Genomic DNA, 21,099 nt, shown 5'->3' on the forward strand with positions numbered 1-21,099 from the left:
ACTATCAAACTAGCCTATTTTGACAAAAAAAATAGAAGTGTGATGTACCCAAATATGGTAGTGATATGCCCAAATATGGTACTGATATGACATCATCGTGTCAATATGGATATGATGGGCACATCACATGTTTTTTCACATAAAGATTGATAGTGTAGAGAGAGAGCTTTTCACAGGCTTCTGACATGAAGTTAGATTTGAAACCATCGGCGGTGTGTTTTGCTTGAAAACCATGAAATTCATCTTTTTATAGTCGTATAAGTGGCATAAAATGGCATGGTGTAGCAGCCGCAAATTGTGGGTTCCACCAAAGATAATAAAAGGAGAAGGAAGATACAACAGTTCCGTTGGCGGTGTAAACCACATCCGGGTTACTATTTGCCTACGCCTGAAGGTGGCGCATTTCTTTTTCGCTAGAAGAAGTGCGCCACCTTCAGGCGTGGGTAAGGTAAAACTTTTATTGTAAATATCTATAAAAATGAAAACGATGATTATTTATCAAAATGATTATCAAAATATTAATAATATCAAAATTAGTAGAGCACAGACGCGAGAACACATTAGATCATCACGATCCATCGAAACGTGGGATTAGACGGGAACCATATCTAGAGCCCGCCGTCGTTCGGCTGCTGGATTCTTACGCGTCCATGAATAAGCGTCCGCGTTTCCTATCCTTCTATGTATAACAGCGCGTACTGTTGATTCTTTACCTATTTATATTCTTTGGTTCCACTCAGCTCTCTATTATAATCTCTCACATTACCTCACCGTGCAATTATATCTTGCTGGAACTATCTATGATTCATCATTCATATTCTCTTACAAATGTTATGTTACTTCAGAAGACAGAAACTTTCAGTTCCTAACCTTATTATTTTTGTGAATTAAAATTTGAAAATGTTGTATAGGCCTACTTAAGTTCGAGCTAAGTTCATACACTCGAAATACAGTAAAAAAAGTAGAAAGAACAACAAACAATTAGAGGGCGCTAGACTCATTTCCCATAACGAACGTAAATGTGCGCGAAGAAGAAAACAAGTTGTGTAGTTTTCAAATAGAAAAATCAGTGTTTTCGGCTAAAAATGAGCACGCCAAGGAATGCAAGGCGTTTCTCATCATTTGGATCTGCAAGATCAGCTAGATCGACTAGTCGTAGAAGTGTAGGAATATTTAATACGAATAGTAGAAGGTCATTTCTCCCATCGCCAAATGTCAGTACAAGGTAGGCCTACGTCGTGTAACGTTGTCGGCAGGTTAGGTCTGTTTAGCCCGGCTAGTAGTAGGCGGGGGAGAGAGAGGTGTAGGCCTCCTAGGAGGTTGAGATGTTTTGAAGTGAAAGGTAGAGGGCGCTAATTAATTTTTAGTAGAATTAATGGGATATAAATAAATTGAATCAAAAACCCATTGCTTTACTTTTTTTTTTCTTGAAATTGCATTTTTCAGGTAAATATTTTTTAAACATAATTTTTGGTCGAAGGGAAAAACTATTATTAATTAGTATTACTAGGCCCATGGATTATTATTATTTATATTTAATTTTTATTGATTATTTGTTGGAATTTAAAATATTCAACAAAAAACTATTTTTAAGTAATCAGTATTTTTCCTTCCACTGTAGAAGTGCAGCATCACGAAGATCATATCTACAGTCATCCTTCCTTGCAGAGGAATGTTCATCAAACAAACTAGAAAGTTACGGCTCGTCGCTGCCGGTTCTAGTGACAGAGGCCCTCACGCTTGCTGATCGTAAGATAAACATCATTATTAATAATATTATTTATTTACAAAGAAAAAATATATATATAGAAATTGAATGCTGTAACTCAAATGATTTAGAAATACTGCAGAAACCTGACCTTGAGTGTATATTTTGGTTTTATAGGAACTACTCGAATTACCGTCAAAGTTGACCCATCAGGATGGGCGTGGTTGGTTTGTGCTCGCAAGATGTTCATATGGTGCTTTGAGCAGAGAAGTCTCTCCAAGGTATGCAAAACGGCTCTCTCTGCAAACATAAAAAATATTGTACCGTGTGTACAACTTTTATGACTAATAATAAATGTTTTTAATTGTATTGAAATTACACTCTTATGTGATATCGTTCTTGCTGTGTTGCAGAAAAAAAATCATTTCAATAATCACAATGTTTCTATTTCTTAAAAATTAAAATCGTTTTTACACTCTCTTACAAAGGCAACTTTCTGTAAGGAACTAGCTCTACCGCCAAGTGAACTAAATCACCAAGCCAAATTAGCTGGTGTCGCTGTAGGCTCGGATGGTATCGAGGTTGCTGTCATCATGGTCTCTCCAGAAGGGGTTGTCCGCTACTGGCCTAACATTGCTAAAGGAGATGCCTTTATTGAGATCAGTGCTGATCTGGACGGACAAGAGGCATTTTCACTCACTTCAGTTCAGGTATTGTCCTCTTAATTTAAAGATATATTGTCCCCCTACAAATTTTTTTTTTTAATTTTTTGGTTGAATATGCCATTTTAATGTCACATAATACACAGTTTGACCAAAAACTGGATCAAAAAAAAGTTTATTTACCTGAAAAAATGTTATTCTAAGCAAAAAATACTTAAATTGTCTGTCAGACAATGGTTTTTGGTTAAAATTAAATGTTTCTTATTGTCCTTTTATAAGTGAAATATTTATTTATTTATTTTTTTATTACAGAAGTGAATAATTTTATTAAAACTGCAAAATAACCTATTTAAAGTCTGATTTTATTAATCATTAATTTTTCATGTTTTTTGGGGACAATCTGTTTTTAAAAAGTCCAGGACTTGCCACAGCGTATCATGCCTTTATCTCTGTCCTTTGTAACTAGAAAAATTATTAATTGTCCAGATCATTTACGTAAACTAAACTAATGACTGTTTTTCTCTTCTAAGCCTTTTGGATTTATTTTAGCAACGACCACCAATCAACTGTACCTCTTCTGTCCTTCGTCGTCAAGTGGTCAGGTATGTTTTTATTTGAATATTAAATAATATTTTATAATATGCAATGACATATTAATATTGTGTATAACAATAGGAGTTGGTTGTAGTGTTAAAACAAATATTTCCCCTTGATCAAGTCATTGGAAAGTGGCTACTTAATGGGAGTCCCAAAGAAGAGTTCTACTGTATAAAAATGTGAAATACTGCGACAATATTGATCTTTGCTTTTATTAATTTCAGAATACTGTTGCATGCTACGGGCTAAGTGAGAATTCTGGTATGCTCGCCAAGTTTTCATCCTTAATCTTCGGACAACAGAAATCTTCATCACCTGTAAGTTGGTTCTGAATTGACGTAAATACTTACAAAATGGAAATTGTACTTTTTTTTTCTGATGAAAACATCTCTGAAGTTTGATTGGTGCATGAACTGTATGTATTTAAAATTAAGTAACTACATTGCTTTTTGGTTGATAGGGTGTACGGAGTATCTTGGCTGGAACAGAACAAGAATCTGACATGCAACCACTCTATGTTATACATAATAAGTACCTACAGAAATGGTTGATATCACACCCAGGCACAGAGAAGGCTAGTATTATTACTTATACTCAGTACAAAATATGAGCTGAAATCTTAAATAGCACAACCTTGGTTGTGTGCAAACTTTGTTTGCCGCTCTGTGTATTTTGCAATGTATTTTGCTAAAAGCATTCAATTTATTTTCATGTTTTACCATCTACTGTAATGATCAGTCTATTATACATGGAATCACGATGCTGATGTTATGGTTCCACGGTCTTAACCGCTTACTCAAAGTTAAACAGAATCCTAGTTTTAAATTGCCTTATATGAATGTTATTATTGTTTTTTAATCAATTAGATTGTTTATGAAGTTGATGCTGAAGAGATGTTACTAAAGGAGATGAGTAAAGTAAAGTATAAATTGTTTTTCTATTTTCTTTAAAGGTTAAAGGTTAAAGGGCAAAAAAAAATACAGTAAAGTGCAAAAACGCTATAGGCCAATGATAAAATATGGTTAATAGGTTAATGTTAAAATACTGTGAAAATGATTAAAAATCAAAACACAAATTACAGTATAGAGTCATCGTCGATCATTTGAATTATACATATGAATGCGATTGGCTTTTGGTGATTGGCTTTTGGTGATTGGCTTTTGGTGATTGGCTTTTGGTGATTGGCTTTTGGTGATTGGCTTTTGGTGATTGGCTTTTGGTGATTGGCTTTTGGTGATTGGCTTTTGGTGATTGGCTTTTGGTGATTGGCTTTTGGTGATTGGCTTTTGGTGATTGGCTTTTGGTGATTGGCTTTTGGTGATTGGCTTTTGGTGGTGGTAGTTTAATGACAGATCTATTAAAATTGTACCAGTAATGTCATGAATGGGTGTTGTCTTTAATATTTTCTTAAGATACACTTCTCATAAATCAATTAGATCTGCTTTGGATATGTTGTGCAATTTTTCATGGTCTCTCTATATTTTTCATGGTCTCTATATTTTTCATGGTCTCTCTATATTTTTCATGGTCTCTCTATATTTTTCATGGTCTCTCTATATTTTTCATGGTCTCTCTATATTTTTCATGGTCTCTATATTTTTCATGGTCTCTATATTTTTCATGGTCTCTCTATATTTTTCATGGTCTCTCTATATTTTTCATGGTCTCTCTATATTTTTTTTACCTTTTTCACAATATATTTATTCCTTTGAATATTGACATAGATTCTATTTTTATTTATTTTTTCTTTCAGGATTCTGCTGAAATTGACATGCATGTACTGTTGATTGATAGCCACATATCAAAGTAAGTTCATGGTTTAGATTTAAAATAAAAATCGTCTCACTTTTCAGTTGATTTCTGTGAATTTGAAAGTGTGAAAGAACGTTTATTGTTTTAACATTCCAGTATTTTTTGTAATTGTTATACAGTACTACATTGACAGTATTATGTGGATTCTATAGCAAGTCTTCTCCATCAGTATTACGCTTTGCTCTCGGTGAGTAATTTACTTGTTTTATTTCCCGGGCAAAACTGTATTCTTCTTGATCCAGATATATTAAGCTCTGTCTACACTATCAAACTTTATGTGACAAAAAAATGTGATGTGCCCATATATGGACATGATGTCATATTACTACCATATTTGGGCACATCACACTAGTTTGATAGTGTAGGCAGAGCTTTAGATATAATTTCCTGAATCTATTCTGTAAGAAAAAATGCTTATTTAAACTGAGACAAAGATGTTATATTCAATTTTAAGAACTCTCTTAAAAAATATATTTCAAAGTTATCAGCCTTTTAATTTCTAGAATACCGCTGAAATCCCAATGGAAATTGAGCTATCCTGGAAAATCTTTTATTAATGCATTTATTTTGTAATTTCAGTAATTTATGTTATCACTTTGTATGTATATTTTATGATGATTGTCCTAATAAATTAAATTTTAAAAACCAAACATAATTTTACAGTTTTTTCTCCAACTTTTTGTAATTTTAGCGAGTATTGACGTGTCTTCAAGTAATGCACCACCAACCAGCATACAGTCACTCACATTTACCCCATACCAAATATCATTTAAGGTTAGTGAACTTAACTCAATGCCTCAGTCTGTAAGCCCTTATCTGAGAAAGATATTGAAATACTCTTGAATTTGTTTTAAAATTTATAATTAAACATGATGATTATTTTATGAAATATTTCAGGAAGATGATGAAGAAACATTTTTAATCTACAAAGTTGTTATTTCTGGTAGCTCCTCATACATATACAGCCACAATGTATTGTACACATATACAGGTAAATGTATGTTGGGTGGTACATTAGGCCTGTAATGTTAACCAATCACAGTATCAACTGAAAACATGAAAATGTCACTAAAAATAATGTGATGTATACCAAATAAAAAACAGTAGTCGTGTGCCAAACAAGTGTTCTATTAATCACATTTAAGCACGTCCGTTCTGGCGGATAGCTATTCTATATGCTAACCATGTACGTTCAAACTTTTACAATTATATACGACCCAACAAATGACTTGAATGATTTTTGTAGTTTTTATATTTTATGCTCTTTTTTTCCTATAGCAACTGATAGTGGTCCTGTGTTTGACAAGATAGACTTAAACCAACCAGGTGACGGTATTCTGGGGGCAGGTGTGTACATAGTTTTATTTTAGATAACTTTCTATGTATTTTGCCAAGGATTGTCAGCAGAGAGTTCTAATTGTAACACTTGATAGAACAAAATCTTTTTTTAAAGATATTAAAGATGTAGTGTCCCCCTGAAAAAATAATTTGTTAAATTTGTTTTGTTTTGTCACACAATAGTTATCATTTTAACCAAAAATTGGACCTGAAAAAAAGTATTTACCTGAAAAAACAGTAATTCAAAGCAAAAAATAGTCAAGTGTGTTTTTGTTGGATTTAGCCATTATTGATAGTGAAAACATTTTTTTTAAATTATTTCTATTGAAGTGATTAACTTTATTAAAACTGCAAAAAGTTTGATTTAATTAATTTTCATTTTTCCAGTTTTTGGGGGACAATACATCTCTGAGTGGTGTTTTTTTAACTACCTTGTACTCTATGCTAATTTTATTCTAAAAGAGTAAATATTCTGTGTACATGAATTAACTGAATGTGGTTTTTCTTTTTCAGGTCTTAGCGAAACGTTACCGGTTTTCTTTACCAAGAACTTTGGACTTGTTTCCGTGAAGTCAAACGTTAACGAATCAAGGTATATGAACACTCTCCAGTCTTTTAGCATTAATGTACTGTACGGTATTTGCCATTATTTTCGCGTATGAAATTTTTCGCGATTTACCAAACGCGTTTTGATAGTTTTAGGCCATTTTAGTTAAATGTGTAAATTAGCTACCAGGTTTTCCTCTTTCAATCGGACACTGTTTCTCTACGTAATTGTCAATATTTTCACGAGTTGAAAATGTTGCCAAACTGTTTTTTTTCCCTCTAAATTTATTAAAAATTGTTCTTTTAGTTTTCTTCCTGATGAGTCATTTGCTAGTACAAGTACCAAACTTGAGGTAAAATTTTCGCAAATTTAATATTTATGTTGATTACATAGTGAACAATTTTTCACCTTTAGCTAACCAAATCGGGCTATTATTAGGATGTAATGATAAATATATTTTACTCTGGGGATATGTTTTTGTGTATCTAAAACAATCTGGAGAAATTGCACTTTAGGCAGGAGATGGTCAATTAAAAAAATATTAGCATTAGCTATGATTACCATGGCAGACTTATGAGGTCTGTTCTTTTTAGATAATTATTATTATTTGTAAATAATGAAGTGTTGTCTTTCAGCAATCTATAGCAGCGGTGCCTACATTTTCTGAGCTACCGATTGGGGACGCTATTGATGATAAGGTCACAGGTCTCAAGGCAGTGTTCATTCAAGCATGCGGTCACAAAAAGGTATGGAGTTAAATAACCAGGGGTGAGTCTGGGGTGTTACAGTTTTCGCGATCTCAACCTAACCCTTAAAGAGAATTATTTGGTGCGAAAATGCAGTAGTAGGTGCAAAGTGATAGATTGTAAATCTCTCTCTACACTATCAACTTTATGTGACAACAATTTTGATGTGCCCATAATGATGATAAGGATGATGTCATATCACTACCATATTAGGTACGTCACACTTTTTTTGTCGAACTATTTGATAGTGTAGACAGAGCAATTTTTATATCTTTTTTTTTTTTTGTATTTACTTTTAGGTGTTAACAAAATAAATAAAATAAAAACAAGTTACAGAAAAACAATTTGTTTTTTATTAATTTGTTTTATGACATTTTAGGAAGTCGCTGATTCGCTATTGGAGAAGGTTTTCCCAAACATCTTTGAGATGATGCCCCAGGCCAGTTCATCATTAGACCAGACAGTTGTCAAGATCAGTCAGGATGTCATAGATGACTTTCCAGCTTCTGATCCACGTTGGGCTGACTCAGTGCCAGGAGGTAAGCTGAGGAGCAAATTTGTTCGCATGAATCCGACGTTTCGCAGAGAAAAAAATGTTGCTAGTTTTTGACCCATAATGTTCATTCTTAAAACTTTTTTTTTACAGATCCGTCTTCTACAATAAGCTCTGTAATCATTCTCCATCAATTAGAGGACAAACTCAAAGTTCACGATCAGTTTATTTACTTCCTAAAATCCATGAAAATTTGGAATAAGGTTGGTGATGTAAATTATTCTAATCATTATTTTTCTTTTTTATTACAATTTTAATGTTGTGCTTAATTCAAAAGAACTTTGTACTTATAATATCTTAGGTTTTTAAGCTCTTTCTACAGTATCAATCTAGTTAGAGAAAAAAAGTGTTCAAATATGGTAGTAATATGACATCATCATGTCCATATATGGGCACATCACATTTTCTTGTCACATACAGTTTGATAGTACGTATAGACAGAGCTTATAGACCATTTTGTCTATTTACACTTTTTTATACCTTAGCTTCATTCTGTGATTGCTAGAGACAAGGCAATGAGCACCCACAAGATGTTATGTGAGCATGCTGAGAAAATAGTAGCTGCTATTTCATTAAGGAATCTTCATACAATGTAAGTATTAAGAGGGAAGAGAATGATGGAATTTAGTGGATGAGAGGGAGGGAGAGAGAATGATGGAATTTAGTGGACGAGAGAGAGAAAGATGGAATTTAGTGGATGAGAGGGAGAAAGATGGAATTTAGCGGATGAGAGGGAGAAAGAGAGAAAGATGGAATTTAGTGGATGAGAGGGAGAAAAATGGAATTTAGTGGATGAGAGGGAGAAAGAAAGAATGATGGAATTTAGTGGATGAGAGGGAGGAAGAAAGAATGATGGAATTTAGTGGATGAGAGGGAGGAAGAAAGAATGATGGAATTTAGTGGATGAGAGGGAGAAAGAGAGAAAGATGGAATTTAGTGGATGAGAGGGAGGAAGAAAGAATGATGGAATTTAGTGGATGAGAGGGAGAAAGAAAGAATGATGGAATTTAGTGGATGAGAGGGAGAAAGAAAGAATGATGGAATTTAGTGGATGAGAGGGAGAAAGAAAGAATGATGGAATTTAGTGGATGAGAGGGAGAAAGAAAGAATGATGGAATTTAGTGGATGTTCTGGAAAAGAATACCTTGCATAATAGGATGTGTATTATGTAGTCAGTTATTACTGTCAATTTTTACTAGGCACCCAAATATAGTCGATGCTGCTATATTGAAAGTTGTTCAAAATCGTGGCTCTACAAGGGTGCCCTCTGGATTGACAGTTCAAGATGTATTCTATCGACAGGTTTGTATTAATAAAAAACATAATAAATATACATTTGATATATATATTTCTGTTTTACGATGATTTACTTTACCACCAGAACTAAGTTGCCTGTCTCATGTCTCAAGTAATTTAAAATTTGCACATCTTTCCCCTCCATTAAACTTGATACAATTCCATTTAAGAGGTGTGTTCTTGTACATTATTCTGTTTTGTAATTTCTAAATGTTCAGGTCTCAAAAATTAATGAACTGTTTGAGAATCTATTTGAGCATGAGAAGGAAGTTCTGTCTGTTGAAGCAAGCATGCCTGGACAACACCTGCAGACCATTATGGCAGTCAACAGTATCTTTGAGGTATGATCCAAACCTTTTCTAAATTAATCTATAATTATTTTAAGAGAGTTTTCACAACATGACCGGTCTTGATAAACTCACCCAAGAGAGTAATTTTATGATATTTTTTATAATTATTTTGTTCATAGGGTATGCTTCAAAAAGCTTGTCAGTACCGGTCATCCAAGACACTTATCTACCAATCAGAGGGCACGACAGCTGCTGAACAACTGTGCCTCCCATGGACAGCTTCACAAGGCACACGTGGGGTCAGGTCATTACTAAGCCAACAGGTAAGCACATCATATTAGGGAACTTATATGTTATATTTAACATAAATGTTAACTTTAACGGATGACATCAACATTTTACTCATTTGCAAAACAGTGTAGTTTAGCGAACAGTTGCGTTAACGTACTTGTTCGTTTGATTTAGCACTTCGACTGTAAGCGCACAACGCAACAAATGCCGCTCGTATTAAAACAAATCATGGAATACATTGGGCCTATTGACTAGGTCTAGCTAGGCAAAAAGTATCAAAATGTTTACAGAAAGCTGAACATGCGTTAGAGATCATTAATTATCACCATTTAGATAGGGCTAATTCAAAATGACATGTGATGCGTAATTAACCAATCAAATTGCCAAAAATTTTAAAAATGAATAATCTTTTCTTCTTTTCTCTAGCATGGCATCGCAATAAGCAAAGGCACTCCAGAGATAACCACTAGCCATCAGAAGAACACACTGTTTCAACAACTGACAGAGTTAATTGAGATGATACTGAATGGATATCTAGATGAGTTGCACGCCCTCAAGGAGTCTGTCGGAGAGGATGACAGCCAGTATGAGCAGGTCTTGCATAAATATCAACAAGAACGGCATAACCTCATAACACCATTAGGTAAGTCCGTATCATAAGTCTCAAATTGGAAGCAAAAACAAGTTATAATAATATCCTGGATTTATAAAATGTCTGAGGTTGTGAAACTGGTTAAATTCAACCAAAAATTCATTGTCTGGCAGCCAATTTGACCATGTTTTGCTTTAATTTACATTTATTTTAGGTAAATACATTTTTTCGATCCAATTTTTGTCCAAGTAGATAACTATTATGTTACATTAAAATGGAATATTAAAAAAACATTTTTTAAGATTTATTTTTTCAGGGGGACAATATATCTTTAATGGTTAGATATACATTTTATAAACTGTATGTTTCTTCTTTCTATAGTTGATTTAGGTCAAAATGATAAAGCTGCATCTTTAGCTGAGAAATTTTGTGATTTCCGAATTCTTGTCCGACTTTGTGAAGCTACTAATGATAATTCAAAGTTACAGAAGTATATGAATAAGTTTGGAAATAAGGTGAGTTTTTTTTTAAACACCCTTATATATCTATATACAATGAACAATTACACCTAAAGTATTTATGTTTAATTACATTTATGGTTTTTTTTTCTTAGGGTTTTTCGGAATTTGTATTCAAGTATTATATGGATCAAGGTATTTATTATTTTTATTTCATTTTAGAAAAATGGATTGAAATGTAACCTTGTTTTTAAAAACAACTTGTATAGAATTCCAGTTATATTACAAAACACATGCTTCATGATATCTGTTTTGGAGGACTTAAGCAAAATTACTCAAATATTGAGGTATTAAGATAGATTTCTTTTCAAATTTCTAGGCAAACGAGGCAAACTATTGTCGCATTCATTTGGACACCAACAAGAGCTTGCTGATTTTCTACAGTCACATGACAACCTTAGTTGGTTACATCATATTAACACCAATGACTATACACAGGTATACACACTTCAAATTTGATTAACAAATGATGGAGTATTTGTTTTATAAGTTGTGTGTACATTGTGTTTTGCTCCTTCAAATTTAGAGAAAAAGTTGTATACCGTTTACCTGTTTTTTCTTCTACTTTTAGGCACATGAAACTTTATGGAGAATTAGTCAAGAAGAAGTCAACTCGCTTTCAAAGAAAAAGGTGATACTGTTTTTTTAGCACTTTGCATTTATTTACAATGCTCAAAGCAAAAAAAAATATTTTGTCAGTGGAGGCAATATATATAATATAATGTTAGCTATGTATTTACATTTTGTATATATTTTATCTAATTTTAGACTCTACTTAGCCTGAGTAAGCTGTCCATGTTAGCGAGTGATGATCCAGTTGAGCGGAACATTGATGGTAAGTCAAAATGCTTCTTGCAAGAAAGAAATATTAGGGTTTTTCTTAAGCTCTGTTTACACTATCAAATATGGTAGTGATATGACATCATCATGCCATATATATGGACATAATTGTTTGTGACATAAGTTTGGTAGTGTAGACAGAGCTTTCGTGTTGATATTTGCTACTTGTTGATAAAAAAAAAAAATAGACAAATTTAAATGCTTTTTTTCTTTTTGTAGAGCTTAATACGCAGTTGGACATAATACTACATCAGGAGACGCTACCACAGCCAATTTTGCAGGTAATAATGTGAATGTGAAATGTTTTGATTTAATTTTATTAATATTTAAAGGGGGATTCTGGGTTTAAAATTGGTTTTAAATATCGTTTATTTATTAAATAAAAAATATTATAACAATATAGACATGTCAGAATGAAGAAGTAATAACGAGAAATTAAAAAAATTAAATTTCATATACATTTAGGGTAAATTCATGGAAAGTCTGTTTTTCAGCAGCTTAGGGAAGCTCATTAATATTCATGAGATATTCACAAAATCACGTCACCAGTGGATTCCAAACTCGCGACGTCATGTACGTTGTGTTTGTCAACTAATTTACATCTCTCTCCCCTGTCAAACGACGACTACCCGATCATTGTGAAATACATTTTTTGTAGATTTTCTAAGCTAGGCCTAAAGTGTAATAATAACAGTAGTAGCATATATTTATTTGACATTTAATGAAATACAAAATTTAGTACAGATACGGAGTCATAAATTATACTATTTTTATACCTCTATAGTACAGATCGTATTATCGGCTTCACGTACAATACTACTCTAGGCCTAGCCTAATAATAATATGGGCGAGAGCCATTCTGACTAGGGATTTCATGCCACGATGGCTACGTTAAAACAATGGGGCCCATGGGCCTAGCTAGCCTACTACTAGACGATTGGCCCATAAATAACAAAACCCATCCTATCAACCAAACTCCTAAACAATCTAAACCTAAAACGTTCTACAAAATCGGCTGTAAATATTGAAGCAAAACAAGGTCCGATTGCCGTCCACACGTATGGTGTCCCGATCGTCTAAGTAGGCCTAAAATAAAATAGGCTTAGTTTACTCTCCAAAAAAGCGGATACTCATGCATCAAGCAAGTAGACCAGGTAGTAGGAAGGAGACCTAGCCGATCCGGCCCAGTTAAAAATTGAGCTAGCTAGTGTAGTAGACCCTATGCGAATTGATACTACCAGGCCTTTTACTATATAGGCTGCACTACACAAATATTCCAACTCTCTCATTCGAGCTATATTATCTATACCATTCCGGTAGGTCAAGTCGACCTTCAATCAAATACTGTACATCGTTCATGTTGTGATTATAGACGGGGTATCTCGACCCGACCAGTTTGGTATTGTTGTATCTGCTTATCACGTGACGATGCCAGGCATGGGCAGCAGAGAGAGCACGTGTATTTTCGTCTCGCTCGATCCTCAGCAGGAATGTACAGTATACGTTACGCTTCATTGATTTTGATTTTTCCCTAAGTCGGTGCGAAAATCGGCAAACGTAAAGTGCAAATATATCTAATTTTTCACTGTTTTGATGAATTTTCATAAAAAATTGACTTTATAAATGGGAAGACCGACTAAAATTACATCAGATAAGTATAATTTTACAAAAGTAATTGATATGGTTTATGATAACGAGTCGTCGGAAGATGGACCATTTCACAAATTTCCTATTTTGTAACCACAGTGTGATTTTGCCGTAGCTGCACTTGTAATCTGGCCTGATTTCACAGCCTTCGTTCTGCTTCACTGGGCGCTTATATAAATTGAAACTTTCACCGTTCAAGAGACAAACAAATATATTTTACATTTTTTACTATTCATTTTAAACCCGGAACCCCCCTTTAAATTGTATCAATATCAATTTTCCTCTATTTTGTGAAATTCAAAATTGTTTTTTTGGCAGAATCTTAACATGGAGCTGAATGATATGCCGCCGTTAGAACCTGCCAATCTCATTCAGGTAAATTTTAAATTTTCCATTTTGAATTGGCTATATATGGACATGATGATGACCATATTGGGCACATCACACTTTTTTTGATAGTGCAGACAGAGCTTTAGACTTCTCAAATGGACAACCTTCTTCTCAGTGTTTGCAAACAAAAATTTGCTAATTTTCAAATAGACAACCTCCAGTAGGCCTAAGCACAAACTTCTTTAAAGAGTGGCAATCGAACACAATCTTGCTAGTGTAGAATAGGTAAGAAGAAGGTTAACCTCATGAAGTGTAAAAGTTTCCCTTTGGTTGAGTTCTGGACATTCTTTTTCTTTTATTTCATATAGCTTTATACTAGTGATGCCAACAGTGATGCGAATGAATATGATTTCAAGAAAGCCCTTGACCTGTTGCAGTTCGTGTCACAAGATGACCCTGCCTACGATACGCTGAAACTCAACATATGGTGCTCAGCAATATTAAAGGACAAGTGAGTTTACACAATGACATTTTAAACCGTTAGACTTTTTAAAAGTTCAGTTCGCACTGAGCTTATAGATTCAGCTGGCTGTAGAAAACTCTGATCACACATGCTTGTTTTGTATGAGACCCGGAATGGCATAGTGTGAATGGTTCTATGTAGTAAAAACAAATTATGGCACAAACAATTACAACATTTTGTAAAATGATTGGCAGAATTTTGAGAGAAATTTGTATAAATATTAATTTTTTTTCCATAGCTGGTCAGGAGTAGAAGGCATCGACCCAATCTCAAAATGTAAAGAAACTATTTTCTTCAAGACACTCGAAATGGCACATGCAGAAGGTAAACTTAATTATTAGAGAACTATTCGTCATGGAATGGCGCTCTAAATCTAAGACATTTCCATTTCCAATTTCTGCTGGTCGTGTTTCCCTTTGATAAGTTGTGAATATTGACCAAAGAGCTGCAGAGTTAAACTAGTGATAAACCCAAATATGGTTAGTGATATGTCATCATTATGTCCATATTTGGCACATCACATTTTTTGTCAGTTTGATAGTGTAGACAAAGCTTTACACATTTTTTTTTTCAAACTCTTCACAGGGATGACCAACGCCGATGAAGAACTTCTTCCAGACGTCGACACACTGCTGTCCTGCCATCAACTGGATGGCTTACATGACAACAGACAGTTTCAGTTTTTGATCAAAGCAAGTTTTGAACAACTCCAAAGACAAAGTCCATGACAAAGCAAGTTTTGAACAACTCCAAAGACATAGTCCATGAATTAACTCTAACTTTTTCTAGGTTTTTTCAACTAAACCTTACAGAATTTGAACTCCGACATATTTAAAGACACTTTCCCTACTTTGTTTTGATCATTTACAAACTGCATTTTATGTAAACATAAATACTATATGGGTATATTGCGATAATTTTTCATCTTTAAACGGTAACAATTTATATAATTGCAGATAGGCAGATTCTTATAATTTAAGCAGCCTGCTATAAATACCAGCATGCATCGTGCACGGATTGATATTTAAGCAGCCTGCTATAAATACCAGCATGCATCGTGCACGGATTGATATTTTCGTTTTGCTTCTGTGATGCATCTATTTCGATCGATCGGGTCATTGATGAGCAATTCTTTTACAGTGGGGTCTTTATATTTCTATCCCATATATGAATGATAAGTAAAATATGATGTTTTTTTTGTAATAAATAATTACACAGTAAAAAGAAGTGTTAAGTTATTTGGCACTATTTTATTCTCATCATTCTTTAATTAAAAAGGCAACTTATACGTCCATTGTATGCAATACTAGATAGATCGATCTTGTATAGATAGATTTTAACAAAAATGTAAAAGATTGTTAAGAACTGGATAATCCTAGTGATGTATTGCTGAAGTTCTGCTTCCAAAGAAATTCTGATTTATATGCAGGTCCCTCGTTACAATTTTTAGAGCATGTATAAATTAGAAGGGTACCCCAATCAATGCTGTCTCCGACACTATCAACGTCCATGTACGTCAGTAGCTGAGGTAATATCTGAAATAAAAAAATCCATTTTATTTTTATTACTTAGATATAGATATGTTAGAAAATACTAATAGAGATTTTATTTTTTAAAACCTATATACTCCAACATTCAAAATGTTTGTTTACAACCCAGTGGCGCAATGGGTACGAGCGCTCACTGGCTAAACCCAGGGGGTCCAGAGTTTGAGCAGACCAATCCAACTACCCAGCGTTGGAGGGCTAAGTTTCCCCCTATGTTGTGCCACTGTTGCCACCTAACATAATATAAAACCGATCAAACCTGAAATTCAAAGAGTCTGTCTGCTCCACAAGTACATTTTGGAATATCGACCTCTGTTGGTTGGTTTTCTGACGATACCCATAAAGGTTGCCCACTTCTTTGGTAGCGCAAAATCTGAAAGGCAAAACAAAATTATTGCGTTACTATCCTGTACAATATTGGGCAGCAAAATTGGATTTTGAATTGGTGTTCATTTCTCCCGTTAAAAAACCCAAATACTGGAACCTCCCTTTTCTATGTATCCATCCATATACCATAGTGTGTGGTCTCATAGTGCAGCACTCTTTTTGCAAATTACTAATTACCTGCTCTGGTTCAATTTCTATGATGTCTTTAAATTTCCTAAACTGCTTATCTTCTTCCCCATACGCCATCTCCTCTAGCTCATCCTCATCATACTCTGTTTTCTTTCCTTCTTCATTTGCCATTTGTTCAGAATTTAGTTTTTGTTCGTCAGGCTTTGTTTTTGGTTTTCGTTCTTCTGTTTCCATCACTATTTCATACTCAGGAAATAAAAGTGATTTTGTTTGTTTCTGTGAGACGGATTCTTAAAAAGAGAGGAAAAAATTATTAATTTGATTATGTATTGTAGAGGATGGGCTTTAGCAACTACAGGTACCAATGTACAAGAAAATTGCACTTTTTAAATTTACTGAGATAAAGATACTTCCAAAAATCCATTATTTGTGTGGTAATTTAAATAATTTTAAATTAATTAATATTTAATGTTTGGTTGACCATGCTGATGGTCACTTTGTTATTTGTTGTACCTCCACTTTCCGTGCCGCATACTTCACGATGACCTCGTTTCCAATGGAAAACCTGATGACCTCTGGAACAGTAAGATATTAATTTGCATTTGGAGCACTTTTTAGTCGCATTTCCGTGGCAAACCTCGCATACTGATGTTTCAAATTGTTGTACCGCTGGCTCGCTTCCATCCGGTATTTCATCCGCTGGAGGTTCGCTACTATAAAATTCATTAATTCGTGGAAGTTGATTACGAAATACGACAAAGGGTATTTTTGAATTGTTAACTTTGGTATGGCAACCTGGGTGTTTACAACAAAACACATAAATTGACCGATGAAAACATCTACTATCTTCTGACACTGGGGAATAGATCTGTAACAAGAAGATACAAGGGTCCCTACAAATTGGGCAGCTAGCACGCTCGCAGCCGGGGAGATCCTTCAACGCGAGCCAGGCTGGCTTTCCACCAACTTTACTCGGAAAGAAATGCGAGGAAAGCCGCCAACTATCAGCCTTTTCTACAAAACCAAGTTCTACATTTTGTGAGCACATAATTTCCCTCTCTATCTACTGTACTGTATTCTTCAAAATTGTTTATTTTAAGCTTCTTTTCCAACTTTCCCTTCCTCTATCGATACTCCGGCCTGGAAAATGTCAACAAATAATTTCACGTGTTGTGTATAGCGCCCTCTATAATACGCCTAAAAACAAAACAAAAACTCCATGCTTTCTCTCGCGCGGGGCTTTCCCTTTCCTCTCTCTCCTCATTTCACGTTACCTTTGTAAAATGGCAAATGAACTAGTTTTTAGTGTCGGTTGTGTAGCAGAAGTATTAGGATTATGTGCAATAGTTATAATTTTGGTGGTGGGTAACAAAGCCGGTGGTTTCGGCTCCTATCCAAGTTTCAACTATCATCCACTTTTCATGACGCTAGGCTTCGTATTCTTATTTGGCCAAGGTAAGTGCACGTTGAATTCGCTTTGTTTGAAGTTCGATTGGCGTGAAATGGGTAGATGACCTTGGGCCTAGCTAGGCTGTGAGGTCAGGGATTGGACGAAAGTTTTGCTAGCCGACATAAACAGTCGTATTTTTCTGGATCTGTAAGTGTGGCTAGCTTGTTGTTTTATGTTTTAAACACATAATAACTATAATAATATAATAAATAAATATATTGTTATATTGTTTTGTAATAATTATGAAAAGAAAATAAAAGTGACGTGATGTGACAACAAAAAACTGCATAAGTATTAATAATTAAAAATTATCTTTAATGTTAGATCTCTAATCTATTTATAGTGCACAATTGTGAATTCAGGCAAGAGTAATTACAGAGAAATAATATAATAATCATACTTATATTTTAAAAAGCATAAATATTATGGTAATATTCATAGTAAATACAGGCAAACTTGAGACAGCATTCATTAAATAATTGATTGGAAATAATCAGATCTATCTTTTTTTTCATAGGTATCCTGTCATTCCAAGTGATTAAGTTCTTTAATATTCAAATACCCCGTACAGTCGAGAAGCTGATTCATTTCGGAACGATGTCGATGGGCTGTATGTTGATGGTGATTGGTTGGGCTTGTGCTGACAGCAGAGATAACTCGGACTTGTTTACGCATTTGATAGAGTACAATGGCTCGCCTCACTGTAGCATTGGACTTGCTGCCATTATTGTGTTCGGTCTCCAGGTTCGTGCAACGAGAAATGTGACAGAACATGACAAAATTAGGCCATGTTTTACAATGTACAGCAGCTGTCTCAGGTTTACACTCTGAATGCATTCTGCTTAGCTTACCTGGGTGGTTCATTACTAATCATGACGTCATTTGATTGGACGTGTGAAAATATTATTTTCATCAAAGGAAGCATAGATAATTATCCCATAGTTGGGATGAAAACTTGTTAGATTTCTTTTCTTAGTGTAAATGGGCCTGTACAGAATCAACTCTGCATTTTTTCTGTCAGTTTGAAATCGGTGATACAATTCTACTGATTTTTATTTTGCAGGGTTTGGTTGGATTCTCTTTTTTTCTCTTCCCAAAATGTGGATCACCATTACTGAGGTCAAAGGTTGTTAAAGTTCATCGGTTGATTGGATTGTTTTCATTTTTAATGGCAGTTATCGCAGCTATGATGGGAGCAACGGAGATGGCGCTGCTGCAGTCGTATGTGTACTTTTTACATTTTCGTCTCAGTTAAATTATTCCACCAAACCCCTCCCCAAAAATGTGTATAAAAAGTGGAGAATTTAGATGCCATTTTGGCCACTAAATTGTATACAAGATGGCGGATAATGTTCAAATTTCAAATGTATTATGACTCTCTCTGGTATAGATGATTGCATTATTATACGGGTATGGATATTGTCATTTATCCAGGTAGTATTAAGTTTGCACAAATGTGATGTGTCCATATATGGACATGATGGTGTCATATCACAACCATATTTGGGCATATTGCTACCATAATTTGGGCACATCACACTTTTTTTGTCACTTACACTTTGATCATTGAATCTTTTCATGTCATAATTTATAAAAAATATTTATACATATATAATCATTGTCTTTATAGGTTGAATGACTCCATGTCATCCGTCAGATCTCTCCTGGCCCTCTACGTTTCTTGTGTCCTACTGTTTGCGTTATCGGTATTAACAATTCACCTTCGACCTCTGTTGACCACCGCTGAGGAACAGAAAAACTACTCAAATATTGAATTAGCGGCAGACGACGAGATGTCAGAAATGGTAATAACCGAAAATACTGAGAATTGCTAATTTAATATGTCTATAAATTTTTTCTGCACTTGTAATATTAAACATATTTTATTTAATAATTAAGTTAGCCTTATGGTTAATAATACATGCATCACATTTGATATAATATGTGACACTGTATCAAAGAATTTGCCTATTATACTGTGTAATTTAAGATTCAGTATGTAATTATAATGGGCTAGCTCATATGTAATAATTCAGAAGCATGATATAGCAGGGAAGAGTGAAATTACATTGTAATTACAATTGAACAAATACAAATTACATTGTAATTACAATTGAACAATACAAATTACAATTTAAATTTCACTTATCCTTGGATATAGCATGTTCAAATTCAACATGATAAATATTAATTTTTAATGTAAAATATTGAATTCAGTACTTTTTAAGTAAAATTACTTTTCTTTGTGTGTGTGTGATGTGGTTTTTCACTGATATTTTATTTTTATACAGTCCATCCAAGAAAATAATTTAAGTAAAACTTATTATTATTTTTAAGTGTCTTAGTAAAGGTACACTTTTAATCTGCCTTTAGATGTCTATTTTTATATTTCATTCATTCTGCAAAACTTAAAAATAAATAAAAATTGAATAATCAATAGTACACAAAGTGGCGGATGAGTTGGGATTGGGAAAGAGTTGATGCGTGTAAAGTTGATAGAAATTTGGTTATATTATGGAAAGTCGAAAGATGATCACACCTGGGGAATATATGTAACACTACGACTAACCCCTATTCAGGGGTCAGCCTTTAGTTTGTTGCATCCTCTAAATGGGTTCTACGAGACACTTGATATCAAAAGTCAACTTCCAAAACACAGTATAGTTTTTTTAACCGCAATAATTCCTTATTCATTGGTGTTTAAATATCGTACTGTAGACACCGGTGTTGTTGAATAATATTTGATAATTGATGTACAATTTGGTATTGTTTGTTGTATTTTTTGTATGGTTTATTATGTAATAAAGTCACGTGATTGTAATATGAACCCTTTCTTGGTGTGTACTATATTATGTCATAATTTTATCAGTAACATTTAACCATAAAATACATTAGTTTTAAATCTTCGTTCAAGACATTTGTTTTCGTGTAGTAATGTTTCCGGTTTCGGTGTGCATTAGCTCTGTCCACACTATCAAACTTTACGTGACAAAAACAAGTGTGATGTGTCCAAATATGGTGGTAGTGATTTGACATCATGTCCATATTATATGGGCACATCAAATTTTGTTGTCACGTTAAGTTTGATAGTGTAGACAGAGCTTTAGGTACATCGAAACCGGAAACATTACATCGTTTTTATAAGTGCGACATCATACTCTTTGGTTTTTATCTTGTTTCCCCCGGTATTTTTTCCTGGATATTTTTCTCCGGTGACATTAGACCCCCGGGACCCTACGCTGGAATGCACGGGATGTTTAATGTTAATATAGTTATTGAGGAAAACTATGAACAGA

General features: G+C 34.0%; 3 protein-coding genes across 3 annotated transcripts; 2 read left to right on the plus strand and 1 right to left on the minus strand.

The window, feature by feature from the left end:
* The first annotated feature begins 1,046 nt into the window (after positions 1-1,046).
* LOC140060783 (nuclear pore complex protein Nup133-like) lies at positions 1,047-15,496 on the plus strand. The gene is made up of 33 exons (XM_072107128.1): positions 1,047-1,225; positions 1,622-1,749; positions 1,886-1,989; positions 2,197-2,418; positions 2,901-2,972; positions 3,192-3,284; positions 3,428-3,541; positions 3,834-3,884; positions 4,721-4,773; positions 4,899-4,966; positions 5,471-5,553; positions 5,677-5,770; positions 6,058-6,126; positions 6,631-6,709; positions 6,971-7,016; positions 7,300-7,410; positions 7,790-7,949; positions 8,057-8,166; positions 8,449-8,555; positions 9,163-9,265; positions 9,478-9,600; positions 9,729-9,872; positions 10,267-10,483; positions 10,814-10,947; positions 11,046-11,085; positions 11,270-11,388; positions 11,522-11,581; positions 11,719-11,785; positions 12,010-12,071; positions 13,756-13,812; positions 14,136-14,278; positions 14,529-14,614; positions 14,876-15,496. Exons 1-33 carry the CDS (start codon positions 1,086-1,088, stop codon positions 15,016-15,018), a joined length of 3,402 nt encoding a protein of 1,133 aa, XP_071963229.1. The 5' UTR covers positions 1,047-1,085; the 3' UTR covers positions 15,019-15,496.
* A 24-nt stretch (positions 15,497-15,520) lies between these two features.
* Positions 15,521-17,492, minus strand: LOC140060785 (programmed cell death protein 2-like). Its single transcript, XM_072107133.1, has 4 exons — positions 16,867-17,492; positions 16,402-16,643; positions 16,097-16,210; positions 15,521-15,825 (listed from the first exon to the last, which is right to left on the minus strand). Exons 1-4 carry the CDS (start codon positions 17,399-17,401, stop codon positions 15,649-15,651), a joined length of 1,068 nt encoding a protein of 355 aa, XP_071963234.1. The 5' UTR covers positions 17,402-17,492; the 3' UTR covers positions 15,521-15,648.
* Positions 17,493-17,567: 75 nt separating this feature from the next.
* LOC140060786 (uncharacterized) lies at positions 17,568-20,630 on the plus strand. The gene is made up of 4 exons (XM_072107134.1): positions 17,568-17,808; positions 18,321-18,547; positions 18,867-19,024; positions 19,434-20,630. Exons 1-4 carry the CDS (start codon positions 17,637-17,639, stop codon positions 19,636-19,638), a joined length of 762 nt encoding a protein of 253 aa, XP_071963235.1. The 5' UTR covers positions 17,568-17,636; the 3' UTR covers positions 19,639-20,630.
* Positions 20,631-21,099: the final 469 nt, after the last annotated feature.

The sequence above is a fragment of the Antedon mediterranea genome, chromosome 10, assembly GCF_964355755.1.
Source record: "Antedon mediterranea chromosome 10, ecAntMedi1.1, whole genome shotgun sequence".
NCBI lineage: Eukaryota > Metazoa > Echinodermata > Crinoidea > Comatulida > Antedonidae > Antedon > Antedon mediterranea.